At 35.5% G+C, this 15,422-nt stretch overlaps 1 protein-coding gene across 2 annotated transcripts in view; it reads right to left on the reverse strand.

Annotated features, from left to right (window-relative positions):
• Positions 1–15,422, reverse strand: part of CNST (consortin, connexin sorting protein) — a 72,987-nt gene that overhangs the window by 41,664 nt on the left and 15,901 nt on the right. For both annotated transcript variants that reach the window (XM_074351716.1, XM_074351715.1), the window contains exon 2: positions 7,834–8,262. In XM_074351716.1, coding sequence (XP_074207817.1) covers positions 7,834–8,212 — 379 coding nt within the window. In that variant the 5' untranslated portion in view covers positions 8,213–8,262. The remainder of the gene's footprint in view (positions 1–7,833; positions 8,263–15,422) is intronic.

Here is a 15,422-nt window from a genome sequence, read left to right on the forward strand (position 1 = left end):
TTTCCACCATTCTAGCTATCAGATTAGGGTAGCTTCTAGAAAGAGGTGATATGTTACCCCAAACTATCAACCCCTAACTGAGCTTTCCACTAAAGGGTTCTCTATCATTAACAGAATTCCCAGGGATCATACTTCAAGCTCATCTCTTACCAACCTCCAAATAGCTCTATCCATTTAATACACATTTGTGTCAGTTTCAAAGAAAGCAGTGCTTCACCCTACCCCAAGGCATAACTCCCAGAACTGACTTCAAGTACCACGCACTCCTGCCATAATTTTATCATTTAATGCCTGCCTTTGCACTAAACTCCATAAAAAGTCCATGAGGTAAGGACAAGATCTATCTTGTCATCACTGCAGGCACTGCACTGAGTACCTGGCAAACACTTAACACAGTAGAAAATCAATAAAAGTTGGTGAATTACCATTACTATTATTAACCGTTATCCAGAGAACCCTCACTGTTCAGCTGGAGAATTTGGATTCCGCTGCATGGAAAACAACTGGCTCATTAGGAGCCTCAGATTCACATCCTAATTCTTACCCCCTCCCCTGCAAAGATGGATATGGCACTTTCTACATTAAACCTTAACTTCCTCACTTGTAAAAATTAAGGGGTTAGAACACGTAGTTTTAGGACCCTTTCTCACTCTCTCAAATCTAAATCTTTAGCCAAGACCATAGTCCCGAGACCTAGACCAACAGCCTGTTGAACATGTCCACTTAAATGTGACTAAGAGAATCCAAACACATGCCCCCAAATCACCACTGCCTCCCACCCTCTTCTCCCCAGACTGCTTTGTTTCCTGTATTTCCACTCTCAGTAAGTGGCATTATCATGGATCTGACAATCCAACAACTGAGGATTATCCTGTACTCTTTTTTCATACCTAACCTATGATCCAGTCTAGTTAATTCCACTTCCTTAATAACTCTGAATCCACTTACTTCCTTCCAGCCCCACAGCTCTATTTCCTCAGTACAGATCACCAGCACTCTTTGCACAGATTATTGTGAAAGCCCTTTAATGTGTTGCACTGCCTCTAATTTTGCACTGTTCTAACCCGTTCTCCACAATGGATTGAACAATCTTTCTAAAAAATACAACTCACATCATGTCACTTTCTTGCTCCAAACCTGCTGAGAAGGCCCATAACTGCTTATTATAACACAAAAAAAATCTTTTTTTTTTTAACTTGAAGCAATTGCTTTTATTTATTTGTCTCTTTGTTTTAACTGAAATACAGTTACAATGTATCAATTTCTGGTGTACAGCACAATGTCTCAGCCATGCATATACATACATATATTTGTTTTCATATTCTTTTTCATTAAAGGTTATTACAACATATTGAATATAGTTCCCTGTGCTATACAGAAGAAACTTGTTTTTTAAAATCTATTTTTATACATAGCGGCTAACATTTGCAAGTCTCAAACTCCCAAATTTATCCCTTCCCACTCCCATTCCCCCAGTAACCATAAGATTGTTTACTATGTCTGCAAGTCTGTTTCTGTTTCGTAAATGAGTTCATTATAGTGTCCTCTTTTTTTCCTTTTTTAAGGTTCCACATATAAGTGTTATCCTATGGTATTTTTCTTTCTCTTTCTGGCTTACTTCATTAGAATGATAATCTCTAGGTCCATCCATGTTGCTCCAAATGGCATTATTTTATTCTTCCTTATGGCTGAGTTGTATTCCATTGTATATATACCACAACTTCTTTACCTAGTCATCTGTCAACAAACATTTAGGTTGCTGCCATATCTTGGCTACTGTATATAGTGCTGCTGTGAATGAGTGCATGTATCTTTTCGGATTAGAGTTCCCTCCAGATATATGCCCAGGCATGGGATGGCTGGATCATATGGTAAGTCTATTTTTAGTTTTCTGAGGAATCTCTGTACTTTTTTCCATAATGGCTGCACCAAACCACATTCCCACCAACAGTGTAGGAGAGTTTCCTTTTCTCCACACCTTCTCCAGCACTTATTGTTTGTGGACTCAACACAAAAAAATCTTTTATAATCAGAAACTTGCTAATCTTTTGAGTCTCAACCTCTCTACTGCTCTACTCTCTACTATTTCCCCTAGATTCATTTTTCCCTTTTATTCTGCTCCAGCCAAACAGAATATTGACAGTTGCCAAACACAAAGTGCTCTCTTCTTGTTTTCTAGGTTTTAATCCATGATGTGCCTGAAACCAGTAATGTCCTTTCTCTCCCCTTTATCTCCATCTTCTTTACTTGGCTAGCACTTACTTGTCCTGCCTCAGCTCAGATATCAGTTCCTCCTGCAAGCCTTTCATAACCCTCCTAGGACAGTGTATTTCCACAGTCATGTGCTTACTTAGTACCAGTCATGACTCCCATCTTGCTAGACTACACTTGTTAGTTACTTGGTTCCTGCCCTCACACATAAAACACTCAAAGGCAAGCTCACCAACAGTTTTATAGTGCCTGGCATACAATAAGTATCTGTTGACTTAATAACCTTGTATGGTTGTACAAAATAAGATAAGAAAAATATTTTATAAAGAGGAGAATTCGTCTATCATGCAAAGTCAACTAGTCTATCTTAATTAAAATCTTTTTGTGGTAGGCAGAATAATGACAGAAACAACCATGTCCCAATCTTAAATCCTATAAATATGTTAGATTACACTGCAAAAGGGAATTAAGGCTGCAGATGGAATTAAGTTTCCTAATCAGGTGACTTAAAAAGGGAGATTATCCTGAATTACTGGGTGGACCTAATACAGTCACAAAGGTTCTTAAACATGGAAAAGAAAGTCAGAAGTTATCGACATGCCCTTGCTAGCTTTGAAAAGAGAGGAAAGACACCACAAGAGGAGAAATGCAGGCAGCCTGTAGAAGGTGAAAAGGGTAAGGAAGCTGATTTTCCCCTGGAGCCTCCAGAAAAAAACGCAGCATTGTTGACACCTTGATTTTAGCCCAGTGAGACCTGTGTTAGATTCCTGACCCATAGAACCGTAAGATAATACATTTGGTTTTGACCCACTAAATTTGTGGTAATTTGTTATATCAGCAATAGAAAACTAATACACAATTAATATTGTTTTTTTTTTTAAAGTTAATTTTGGCTAGTGACCTTAAAAGTCCCTTCTGATTCTAAAAGTATTCAAAACTATATAAACCAAGAACTCTTATTATTACATAGAGAACTGCTAACTTTCAGAATTGATACTGTCTGTCTTCACCGGTCAATCCTTTAACGAGGGAAGAGTAAAAAGACAGGCAACTGTTTCTACAGGTCACTTTCCAGAGAAATTTTAGTTTAAAAGGGCTGAAACATTTTCTAGGAGCAGAGATAAGGTAAACCAGGACTTCAGAATTATGGAAGTTTAGTGTATAGTCTGTAGAGAGTTAAATTGTGTCTTTACCTGCCTAACTGACAGAAGGGGTTACAACCCCCAAATATCAACCCCAGCACCAATCATTCTTCTTACAGGAATTTAGCTAGGCTTTTACATTTCTAAATTTGAATGCATTTAGGGTATACACACTTCTGTTCACCATAGTTCACGTCAATCTGAATGATCTCAATCCTGGCCATGACTACCAGTATATAAATCACTCAACTGGCTCCAACAGGCATTCAAGTTTAGAGGCCAGGTATAAAGGTTCTGCTACAATCAAAGCCAGATATGTAAGATGAAAATACGCCTTGAGGATTCATACTTACGGCATTACAGGTTATGACTGTAGACATCAATTAACATTCCAGCAGACCTGTTACAGCTAATATTAAACTAGGATGGCACTGGAAGTACGTTTTTAGAAATGTACCTTATAGGAGAGAGGCAGGGTTAGGTAAACTTGAACATAGAGTATTAACAAGATTCCAAGAGCTAAGAAAGATACTGACAAAAGAGGTAAGATGGGCTTAAAGTCAAACTAAACCAAGTACTTAATTTTGTTGAATGTTGTTCCTAGTCATGCCACTTAAAAATCATCTTGTGACATACATAAAAGAAGACAGCTACCATTAAAAGCACCTATTTCATGCTGGGTATTTTACAAAGTGCTTAACAAACAGCATCACTCATTCTAAGGACAATCCTGCAAAACATGTGGGATCAGCCTACCTTCAGACTAAGAAAGAGGCTCAGGGAAATGAATTATTTTTCTAAGGTCCCACAGATGGCAACAGGCAGAGCCAAAATTCAAACCTGAAGTCTTTTCTCACTACACAACCCTAACTCCAAGCCACCGACCCATTTCCAAGGTTTGTTTCCCTCTAGCTTTCATGTCATCCTTGTCACCTCCCAGCTGGCCACACTATGAAGGCCTGAGTGGAAACAAATCAGGGCAACGAATAGTGGCAAATCAATCTGGAAAGGTCTTCCTTCCTCAGTTTTCATGTGCTGTCTATCTCTGGCTTCCTGTCATTTGCTGAACTGTGTTGTCAACTGCTTAGATACTATGGTGACTGAATAAATGTCCATATTGTTATGGTACCCATTAGACACTTAATCTGAACTTGTTTCTTACAACCATACAAAATTTATGAGCTAGTGGCTGCCATAGGCTTGGGGGGAGGGATGAACAGGGAGTGATGCTAATGGGTACAGAGTTTCTTTTAAGAGGAGGATAAAATGTTCTAGAATTAGATACTGGTGATGGTTGCACAACGTTGTAAATATACTAATGCCACTAAATTGTACACCTCATAAAGGTGAACTTTATGGCATGTAAATTATATCTCTACAAAAAATTTGTGGCTATAATTAAAGAGTCAAAGTGTTGGAGAAGTTGTGGAAAAACTGCAGCCCTCATATATTGCTGCTAGGAATGTAAAATGGTGTAGCCACTTTGGAAAACAGTTTGACAGGACCTTAAAAAGTTAAATATAGAGTTACTTTATGATCCAGTAATTCTATTTCTAGGCATATATAACCAAAAACAAACAAAAAAACCCACTGAGATACACCCACAAAAAAAATTTACATGCAATGTTCATAGGAGCATTATTCATTATAGTCAAAAAGTAGAATCATTTCAAATGCTCATCAACAGGTAACAAATGAAATGTGGTATATCCATGAAACAGAATGTTATTTGACCATAAAAAGGAATAAGGCACTGATAAATGTCAGCATAGGTGGATCTTGAAAATATGCTAAGTGAAAGAAGCCAGTGATAAACGACCATAAATTGTATCATTCCACTCGTACGAAATGTTCAGAGTAGGCAAATCTATAGAGAAAGACAGTGATTAGTGGTTGCCTAGGGCTGGGGTGGCTCGGGAAATAGGGACTAACTGCTAATAGGTTTTTTTTTTGTGGTGGTGAAAAAGTTCTAAAACTGACTGTGGTCATGACTGCACAGCTTTGTGAATATACTAAAAATCACTCAATTGTACACTTTAATATATGAGTGAATATATGGTATGTGAATTATATCTCAATCAAGCTGTTAAAAATGTACTGGATCATTATCATTTGATTTTAGGATATTTACCTGAAGCTATGCTAGATTTAACTGTACTGAAAATGATGTAATGCAGTTTTGAAATCCTGTTGAACTTATCAAAGAGATTCAATTCCTTTCAGGAAAAAACTTTTTTGTAATGTAATAACAACTAGACTTCCCTGGGGCCAAGTTAAGGCTTTAGCAGGTCTATAGGAATTCTTATTTCTGTCTCCAGAAAACTAGTAAACATGATGTCTCCTACTACTATTGCTCCATTTTTTTTCCCACCAGTACTAGCTTTTGGATACATGAAAAATTATTACAAATTAAACTAGGTAAGGAAGCATTAATACTGAATAAATTCACCTTAATGTATGTTTCCAAAACAATGTTGAGAGGACGCTCATCTACAAAAAAATTATTTCTGGTTTGGAATTGAATATTATGTTTTATAAGTCATTTTGTTTCACATTTGAGAAGCTATTCTATTATTAGAAAAGTACTTATCTGCAAAATTTTGAAACTTCCATTTACTTAGGATCTTAGAATTAAATAGTACAGAAGAATAAATATGCACATGTCTAATCTCTAACCATACTCTGCATTATTAGCTTTGACATACAGAATGGATTAGCAAGAAACAAGATGGGAGACATCTTTAGGAGACCTATACAGTACTCCAGCTAAAGATGATGATTAAAACCAAAGAATGTACCAGTGTGCCCCTTACATATGAAAAATTACAGACACACTAGAGGTGAAACACCAAATTTTAATCAACTTTATATATGCCATCTCTATTCAGAAATCTGAGAAATTCACAGCTCAAGAAGGAATTTTATAGTTATATGTAGATGAACATCGTCATTACACAGATGCAGAAACTGAAGTATAGAATGTTTAAGTCTCACCAAGTGACCCAGAACCAGAAATAAGATTCGAACTTAGGTTCCTACTTCAATTTTCTTATACTCTTAAACTCATTTTATTAAACATACATTAATTTTTAAAATAATCTGTATAAAGACTACCCATAAGTTTTATAAATCACAAATTTCAAGTGCATTAGGGGATAGTAATTCTACACATATGTGCTCACTGGATAGTAAGTACTAGATAACTTTAAATTACATAATCACACCTAGGGTAACTGGAATAAGGTCATGGAAGGAAGAAACAAAAGGAGCCATGAATCTTGAAGCTATGATTGACCATACATAATACATATGCAACTAGGTCTCAGTTCTTAAAAACATCACAAGATCAGATTAGAGCAGAACAGTCAAATAGTCCTTGGATTATGGTTACAAAATAAATCAATTTATATACAAATAGCACTACTGATGTTTACACTTAGGTCTTTTAAGAAAATGCTTTCATATCTCTTGTCAAAAATTATTTTAATTTGCTTTAAGTCTGCTAAGGAAAAGCAAAGGAAAAGGGATCAGTTAACTGGAAAGCCAAACGATAAGTAACATTAAAAAGTTATCAAATTGACCTACTGAATAAATAAGGATTGATTTGTAGAAACTGGAAAGTTTCACATTTTACTCCAAATAAACAAATACAAGTAAAAAAACAGGATATAGACAGACTGACCATATTTCTAATCAGCCAAAGAAGCAGAAGAGTGCAGAAGATGAGAGGAGACACTCTATTTTGTTCACTAGAGCCTTACGCCAACTGTTGGTGCCAGTCTAGGATGTCCAGAACTCTCTAGTTCCACGTTTCTGATCAAAAATAACCAGAGGCTGCCTTTTCCCAAGAGCTCCCTGTGATTTTGGCAAAAAACCCCATAGCTCCAAAGTTTAACTGTGAAACTTATACCAGATGAGAAATACTCTGAATTACTTTGTAACCAAAGTAATATAAAGCTAGATGTCATTCAACATTGTTATATAATGTATATTAATCTATGTTAATGTTAATTACTCACCTACTAAGTGAGATGGAAAGATTCTATAAAGAGGCTGAGTAAAATTGTACTAGCCCATAAACTCCCAGGTTAGAAATCAAAGCCAAAGTGATGACAGAAGGAAATTTTTAAGGCTAATATTGGTAGATACTAGTCTAATATAGGAAGGAGGCTATATATATTTAAAGTACCTAATGTGAAGACATGTACAAAGAATGTCATTTCAAAGCATTTGTTATAGCAAAATGCGGGACCAGGCATAAAGAAACGGTTAAATAAATTATGGTACACCCATGCAATGGAACACTATAGAGACATGTCACACGCAAGGCATACCACACAGCTGTGCCCATATGTGTTATCATAGAACTAGCTCTGGAATATATTGAGAAGAAAAGCAAGAAGCAAGAGTACACACAGTATGGAATGGGAAGATGGTTTATTCTTAAAGAATAGTGTAAATAATAACTTTCTAAAAATACCTTGTGATAGCTTCTTAACAGTGCCTCTTTTGCTCCTTGAACTTCTTTTTCCAGGTGTTTTTTGATCCTTTCCCAGGAAGGCCGGTCCATCTCTGGCGCCTTCACAAGAAGTGTTTTCCGAGTTCTCACTTGCATCCACCTCACAGCTTGGTGTGCAGCTTTCATTATTGTTGAGACTGTCCTGCTCAAACACTTCAGGTTTGCCCATTGCACTGTCACTGCTGGTCAGAAGCTCATGGCCATCCCCATCAAGTTGATTTTCATTTTCATCTGACGCAGAGGGCAAGCATGTCACTATACTTCCCACGCTGTCATCAGGATGACGTTCATCTTGAGGTTCTATCTGCAGATTATATGTAGGAGTTTCGCTGTCATCCATTAGAGCATCTTTTGTTGAATCACTTAAATTTCATTAAAGTCTTTCAATGTCTACAATGACAAAAAGAAAAAACTACTTCATTTTCTAAACTCTGGATTTTCAGTGATCTTTGATTTTCTTCTTCTCTTGGATTGTTTTACTTTGAGTAGAAAAGAGAAGGAAATGACCAAAGCTCATTCCTACTACTTCCACCCAACTCGCAATCCCACCAACATCACCTAGTTCCTGCTTGAATACAATGGTTCTCAACCCTGGCTGCATGTTTATTACATGTGACGCTTGTCAAATTTCTATCTTAGACGTATGAAATCAGAATCTCTGGGAATGGAGCCCAAGTACTGACATATTTTTTGAGGTTTTCTAGATTATACTAAGGTGCATCATATTGGAACAAATGCCTTGATGAAAGAAAATTTTGGTTAAATGAGGTTGTCTGCTAAAACGAATCACTTATATTATATCTGGACACTTACCAGACAACTGAAAGTTAGCTGTGTAAGTCCTTATCTGGCCAAACAGCAACAATATTTGCAAATGAAAACATTTAGAAATATTTTCTAAATAAATTGGAAAAAAATATGGGTGAAAATTCAGGTAGCATTTTTATTTATACTATATTCTCATTACATGCTTTACTTCCTAAATATAAGCCCTGAAAAGTACCTTAGAATTGTCAGCAAACTCCTTTTATATGATTTTTGAAAAAGAGAGGACCATGATTAACTCTAGGCTATTTAGTCAGACTTGGAAAAAATCTAAATCTGCTCCAAGAATCCTTCCAACATTTTAAGGATATACCAAATAGATTCTAAGCCCTTTATCAGTCATGTTTTATCCCTTCTCATCATCCAAAAGTATATTACACTTAAGAAAAGTGATGCCAGCCAGATCTAGATATTTTTATGCTTGCCAAGCATTACTGTGGGTTTGAAACAAATACAATATTTCAGTAATTTTCAGAAAAGGAGACAGAATGTTTTAAATTCTTCAAATTAATAAAAAGAAACATTTAATTGCTCTTTAGAAACAGTAAGTATACTGTAAATAAATATATTTTATATTTAAATAAAGTACAATTCTTCAAAAACATGAAAACAAAGGACAAAATAAAACATGAGCCCTAAACCGATCATATCGTATGCTTTCAACTTATTTTGCAACTGGAATATTTTATTTGATTCAGACATGAAAGTACCGTTTGTCAAACATAAAAACATCTAAATCTGGCTAGTATCATTTTCCTTAAAGTATATGCTATGTATCTCCACCAATAGGTAGGTAATATAAAAAGTAAAATGATTTAACTTAACTAGAATAACTTAGTTTAGATTTAAAATGAATTCTAACTGGGGTATAATTTTTAATTTAAAAGGTTATTATTTTAATGAAGCATCTTCAAGGCTACTATCATGAGATAATCCAAACTCAAATGAATTTAAAAATGCATGTGGCTAAAATGGCAAAAGCAACCCAAATGTCTACTGACAGATGAACAGATAACTAAAATGTAATATATTCATACAATGGAGTATTATTCAACCATAAAAAGGAATGAAGTTTTCATACCTGCCAACACATGGATCAACCTTGAAAACATCATGCTAAGTGAAATACGCCAGACACAAAAGGATAAATACCATGATTCCACTTACATGAAATATTGGTAATAGGCAAATTCATAGAGTCAAAGTACATTACAGGGGCTAAGGACAGAGGGTGGGGAAGGGAGTTACAGCTTAATGGTTACAGAGATTTTGCTTAGGGTGATGGAAAAGATCCAGAAAGAGGCAGTGGTGATGGCTGCACAACAGTGTCAATGTCATCAACACCACTGAATTGTATACTTAAAAATGGTTAAAATGGCACATTTTATGTCACATATATTTTATCACAGTAAAAACAGTGAGAATTTTATGTGGCTATGTAGGAGAAATGTCAGCCCTTAAAACTGCTAACAGCCCCAGCTGTTTTCTAATTCAAATAATCAACTTATTTCCTGACATGTATTTACAGTTGAAAGTAAAAAGGTTTTATTTTACCTGAAAAAGACACAGAGTTCTCATGCCAAGGGGGAAGGTGGGAAGCAGAAGGCGTCCAGAGCTCCCCAAACAATAAAGTCACCTCTTGTTGTGTCTCTGTCATGCATCAGAAATGGTGCCAGGTACTTTACATATCTTATTTCTAACTCTTCAAACAAGCCTACGTGGGGAGTATTCATACTATGGTTTAGATGAAGCATCTCAGGCTTGGAAAGGCAAAAGTAACTTGTTTAAGATCATATTCCTGGAAAGAAGTGCAACTGGATCTGAAACCAGGTCTTCCTGATTTGAATCCTGTGTAGTACGCTTACTGGCTGAGAACACAGGCAGAACAAGGCTCAAATTCTGGCCCTGCCATTTAACAAACTCTGTGTGTGACCTTAGGCAAGTTAACATCATCTCCAGGCTTTAATTTTCTCATTTGTAAAAGTGGAGAACTGTAATACCTACCTCGAAGGTCATTTGTGAGGTTCAGACATGGCTGGTGAAGCACTAATAGAGTGCTTGGCCCACAGTAAATGCTCAAGAAAAGTTACCCATTTATTACTTCTCAAGAAATCTCACAGATTGGCATTAAACACTCTGGCTTACTCAAGTGGGTCTGTAGCCTTACTGAAGGTTCAGAAACGGCTTTTCCAGACCTCCTGGAAATGATTTGGTTCCTGATGATAGACTAAAGCTAACTAGAATCACTTGAGAATGTTCAAGTATTAATTTATGATACGGATATCTTATTCAGTTCCTGGAATGCTTAACTGTCTGTTCTGCACACCATTTAAGATGATGAAGATACCTAGAAATTAGTGATTAAGGCTCCTTGGTGAGTATAAAATTACAGATCACATTTCGCAACTTTGTTGAGTGTCATGCACCAGGCCCTGAGTTAAACTCTTCAGACCAATACTCTATGCATCAGCTGAGATCCTGAGGCCGCACTTACTAATCATGCTCTGTGGACAATGTGGAGAAAGTAAGTGAAAGAATACTTCACTCCAGCTGTGGTATACCTACCTCAATGAAGAATCTCCACCCTACATTAGAGGACACATCTTTAATAATCAAGAAGTTCAAGTTCCTGGAAGTTCTCTTTCCCTGGGAACTGCTGGATCCACACAATACACAATATCCTATGCAGCCCACCTTCTTCTGTTGATAACTTTTTTGTTTTTTAAAGACATACTAATACACTATTTAAGTTAAATAGCTATTAAAAGTAAAGTAGGCCTTCCTTTCTTTGGGCCTCAAGACGTTTTGCCTCCTGTTATTTGATGAGGATGTAACTAGTTTAATTCTCAAAAAGCTACTTTGTAAACTACTTCCTAACACTAATACAGTCTTTCTAAGGTGTGAACATTCTGTAATTATTCTTAATAGACCTCTACCAAATTCTTCAAGGTTTTGCTCAAAAGTCACTCCAATTTGTCTTCCCTGACTTCTCCATTCCAAAAGACCCATATGTAATGTACGCCTCTAGTGCTCTGTACCACATATGGAGTCCTTGTCAAATATGGCTCTGCACTATATATATTTGCATGTGTGTCCTACCAGATTTAAGCCATCTGAATACCCATAACCTAGTCATAGGTAATTTTTATTTTTTACATTGTCTAGCCCTGGGTCTTACACTTATTAGATACATGAAGGATTAGGAAACTTATTTGGCTTCTACCTGTATTCCTAACAAATTTCAATTGGAACACTTCAAGCAATAGGATAACTTTTTTTTAAAAGTATAGTCGGTTTACAATGTTGTGTTAATTTCTGGAGTACAGCATAGTGATTCAGTTATACATATGTATGTATATATATTGCTTTTCATATTCTTCTTCATTATAGGCTACTACAAGGTATTGAATATAGTTTCCTGTGTTAAACAGTAGGAACTTATTGCTTATCTATTTTATATATAGGAGTTAGTATCTGCAAATCCTGAGCTCCTAATTTATCCCTCCACCCCCCTCTTTCCCTCCTGGTAACCAAAAGTTTGTTTTCTGTGAGTCTGTTTCCGTTTTGTAAATAAGGTCATTTGTGTCATTTTTTAAGATTCCACGTATAAGTGGTATCATATGGTATTTTTCTTTCTCCTTCTGGCTTACTTCACTTAGTATGACCATCTCCAGGTTTACCCACATTGCTGTAAATGGTATTGTTTTATTCTTTTTATGGTTGAGTAGCATTCCATTGTATATATATACCACAATTTCTTCACCCAGTCATCTGTCGATGGACATTCAGGTGGTTTCCATGTCTTGGCTATTGTAAATAGTGCTGCTATGAACATTGGGGTGCACATATCTTTTCGAATTTGAGTTTCTTCCAGATATATGCCCAGGCACTGGATTGCTGGATCATATAGTAAGTCTTATTTTTAGTTTTCAGTAATCTCCATACTGTTTTCCATAGTGGCTGCACCAAACTACATTCCCACCAACAGTGTAGGAGGGTTCCCTTTTCTCCACACCTTCTCCAGCATTTATCACCTGTGAACTTTTTAATCATGGTCATTCTGACTGATGAACTTTAATGGGATTTCAAATTAGTATAGTCTTATTGCTTTTGAAAACAGTTATAAATAAGTAAGTATTATTTTTGTCTCTTCTTCCTCCTCTTTCCTCTCCCTCAATGCTACACCAACGGAATTTCAAAAGGTTGATCTTCATGTACACCTGTATCTCACTATATGAAAGTTCCTGGGCTAGAGAAAATCACAGGGAGAAAGAGACCCCAGTTGATACAGTCTTTGAATACACAGGAACATTGTATGACACCCTGAGCTTAGAAGTACAGTTGAAATGGCATTCAAAGTTACTTGCTCTATCTAAACTGTCTACTCTGTAAGAGCTCCTATGTCCCTATGTCTGTACCAACTCTCACAAAAAAAACAGCAATTTACTACAATCAGTGCACAGCACTGACTATGGCATATTTTGCCTTTTAAAAACAAGATACTAAGTGCTGTGCAAGTTTCCAGCCTCTTGTGGCAAAACAGAATTCCAAATATGTACACTGTACAAAAGTTATTTGACATGTTGACTCTGTACAGCTGAAGAATTTCAAGCAATCTATCCAAATGAGGCTTAAATAAGACTTGAAAAACAAACCTTTGAGGAAGAAGCTTTAAATAAAGTAACAGACTAACAAGAATAAATCTACATTTGGCAAAAATATATCTCAATCCCAGGTATGATATGACTTTGCATTCAATTCACCTTAATGGATATCTGGTAAGATTGAACATCAGGTGTTACTAACATTTAAAAATAAATTTATAGGAATGGTTAAATATATAACATTATTCAATTATTTTATTACAATGTTTTAAGAAGATTTTGAGTGCCTTTTTTCTGTAATCCATATAAATTAGGCCTAAATACTATACTTTTACCATTGATAGAGGCCAAGATTCTTTTTAAGAATTAAGATGCAACCCCAAGTTTAAATTTGGATGACTTAGAGTCACACCAAAATTCAGAAGACAGTTACCAAACCAATAACATATTCTATTAACTCTAAATTTAAACCTAGCGGGGAGAGGATAGCTCAAATTAGGGGGAAGGGATAGCTCAAATGGTAAAGGGCATGCTTAGCAAGCATGAGGTCCTGGGTTCATTCCCCAGTTCTTCTTCTGAAAAGTAAATAAGCCTGACACCTTCCTCCAAGGAAAACAAAACAAAACAAATCTGACTACTCATAGTTAACTCAGAATTCAGGAGGTCACTATATGCATATGTTGTGTTTACGATGGTAACTACACATCACTTTACATTTTGCCGTCTTACTCACCAGACGTGTTCCAGTATCACTTATATCTCATTGCTAAATCTACAGTATTCTGTGCTTAATGTTTTGTTTAGACATATGTACCTATAGGCAATATTACAAATAGTACACCAGCAATCAAAAGTATGCCCCAGAAGAAACGATTCTCAAAAATTCTGCAGTCCAAAATAAAAAATTCATTTTTCATTGAGACCTGTACATATAAAATACATATATATAACTCAAACAAAGATTTCTCAAAACTAAACACACACGAAGCACTCTGATACCTTCTCCATTCTATTCAATACTATTTCCTATTTTTTTAAAATGCTGATCAAGATCTGCTAGGTAGATACCATACCCCACTGACCACAGCAATTAAGGCAGTTTCTAGGAATTAATCGTACCTCAACCTGAGGCCCTCCATCTGAGCACCAGAGAAGTTTGCAGTTATCTCCAAATTTTTTCTGAAAATGATGCAGACCATCTGAAACTCAGACATAAACTTCACTTGAAACGTAATCCCCATAATTTTAATATAGCAATTTTTGCTAATTTCTATTATTCCTTACACATTACAATTTAGCTAAAATACTATGCTTGATTCAGAGTCCCTTACTTGAGACCTTCAGCTATATTCTACATCTGTGCTAACCAATATGGTAGCCACTAATGACACAGGCTACTGAGTACTTAAATATGAACAGTAAGACTAAGGAACTGAATATTTACTTTTACTTATTTTAATTAATTTAAATTTTAAAACAGATATTAATTCAGTTATTGAAAAATGTATATATGTTTAGAACAAACTGGTAATATGAATCTGCTTTTCCACCTATAAATTTTGGGCAATTTAAATATAGATCAAGCATTTCCAATTTGGATACACTTGGAAAAATGTATCCAAATTGAGATGTGCTATATTTGTAAAATACACACCATATTTCAAAGACTTACTATGAATACAAAGAATGTAAAGTAGCTCTTTAATAATTTACAATACTGACTGTATGCTAAAATAATATTTTGATCTAATGGATTAAATAGTTATTAAAATTAATTTCACATTTTAAAAAGCTTTTTCAATGTGGTTGCTAGAAAACACAATTCTATATATGGCTCACTATATTATATTTTTTTTAGACAACATTGCTCCCCATGATACTGCCTTAATAGTACCACAGTAGCCAAAGTCATAGCTCATGACGAAACACTCTGCTCAGGATTCTTTCTGGTTAATACAAGTTATGCTGTTGGCATTTCCTGGTTATAGACATATTATTACTATAATTAAACAACGTAAATATCTAATTAAATAAATAGATACTATAAGCTTTTAAAATTAATTTCTAAGTACTCACTTACATTCTATTTTCAGGATGTAAACCCCAGGATCAAGTTATTCC

Source organism: Camelus bactrianus, chromosome 23 (genome assembly GCF_048773025.1).
Source record: "Camelus bactrianus isolate YW-2024 breed Bactrian camel chromosome 23, ASM4877302v1, whole genome shotgun sequence".
NCBI classification, from domain to species: domain Eukaryota; kingdom Metazoa; phylum Chordata; class Mammalia; order Artiodactyla; family Camelidae; genus Camelus; species Camelus bactrianus.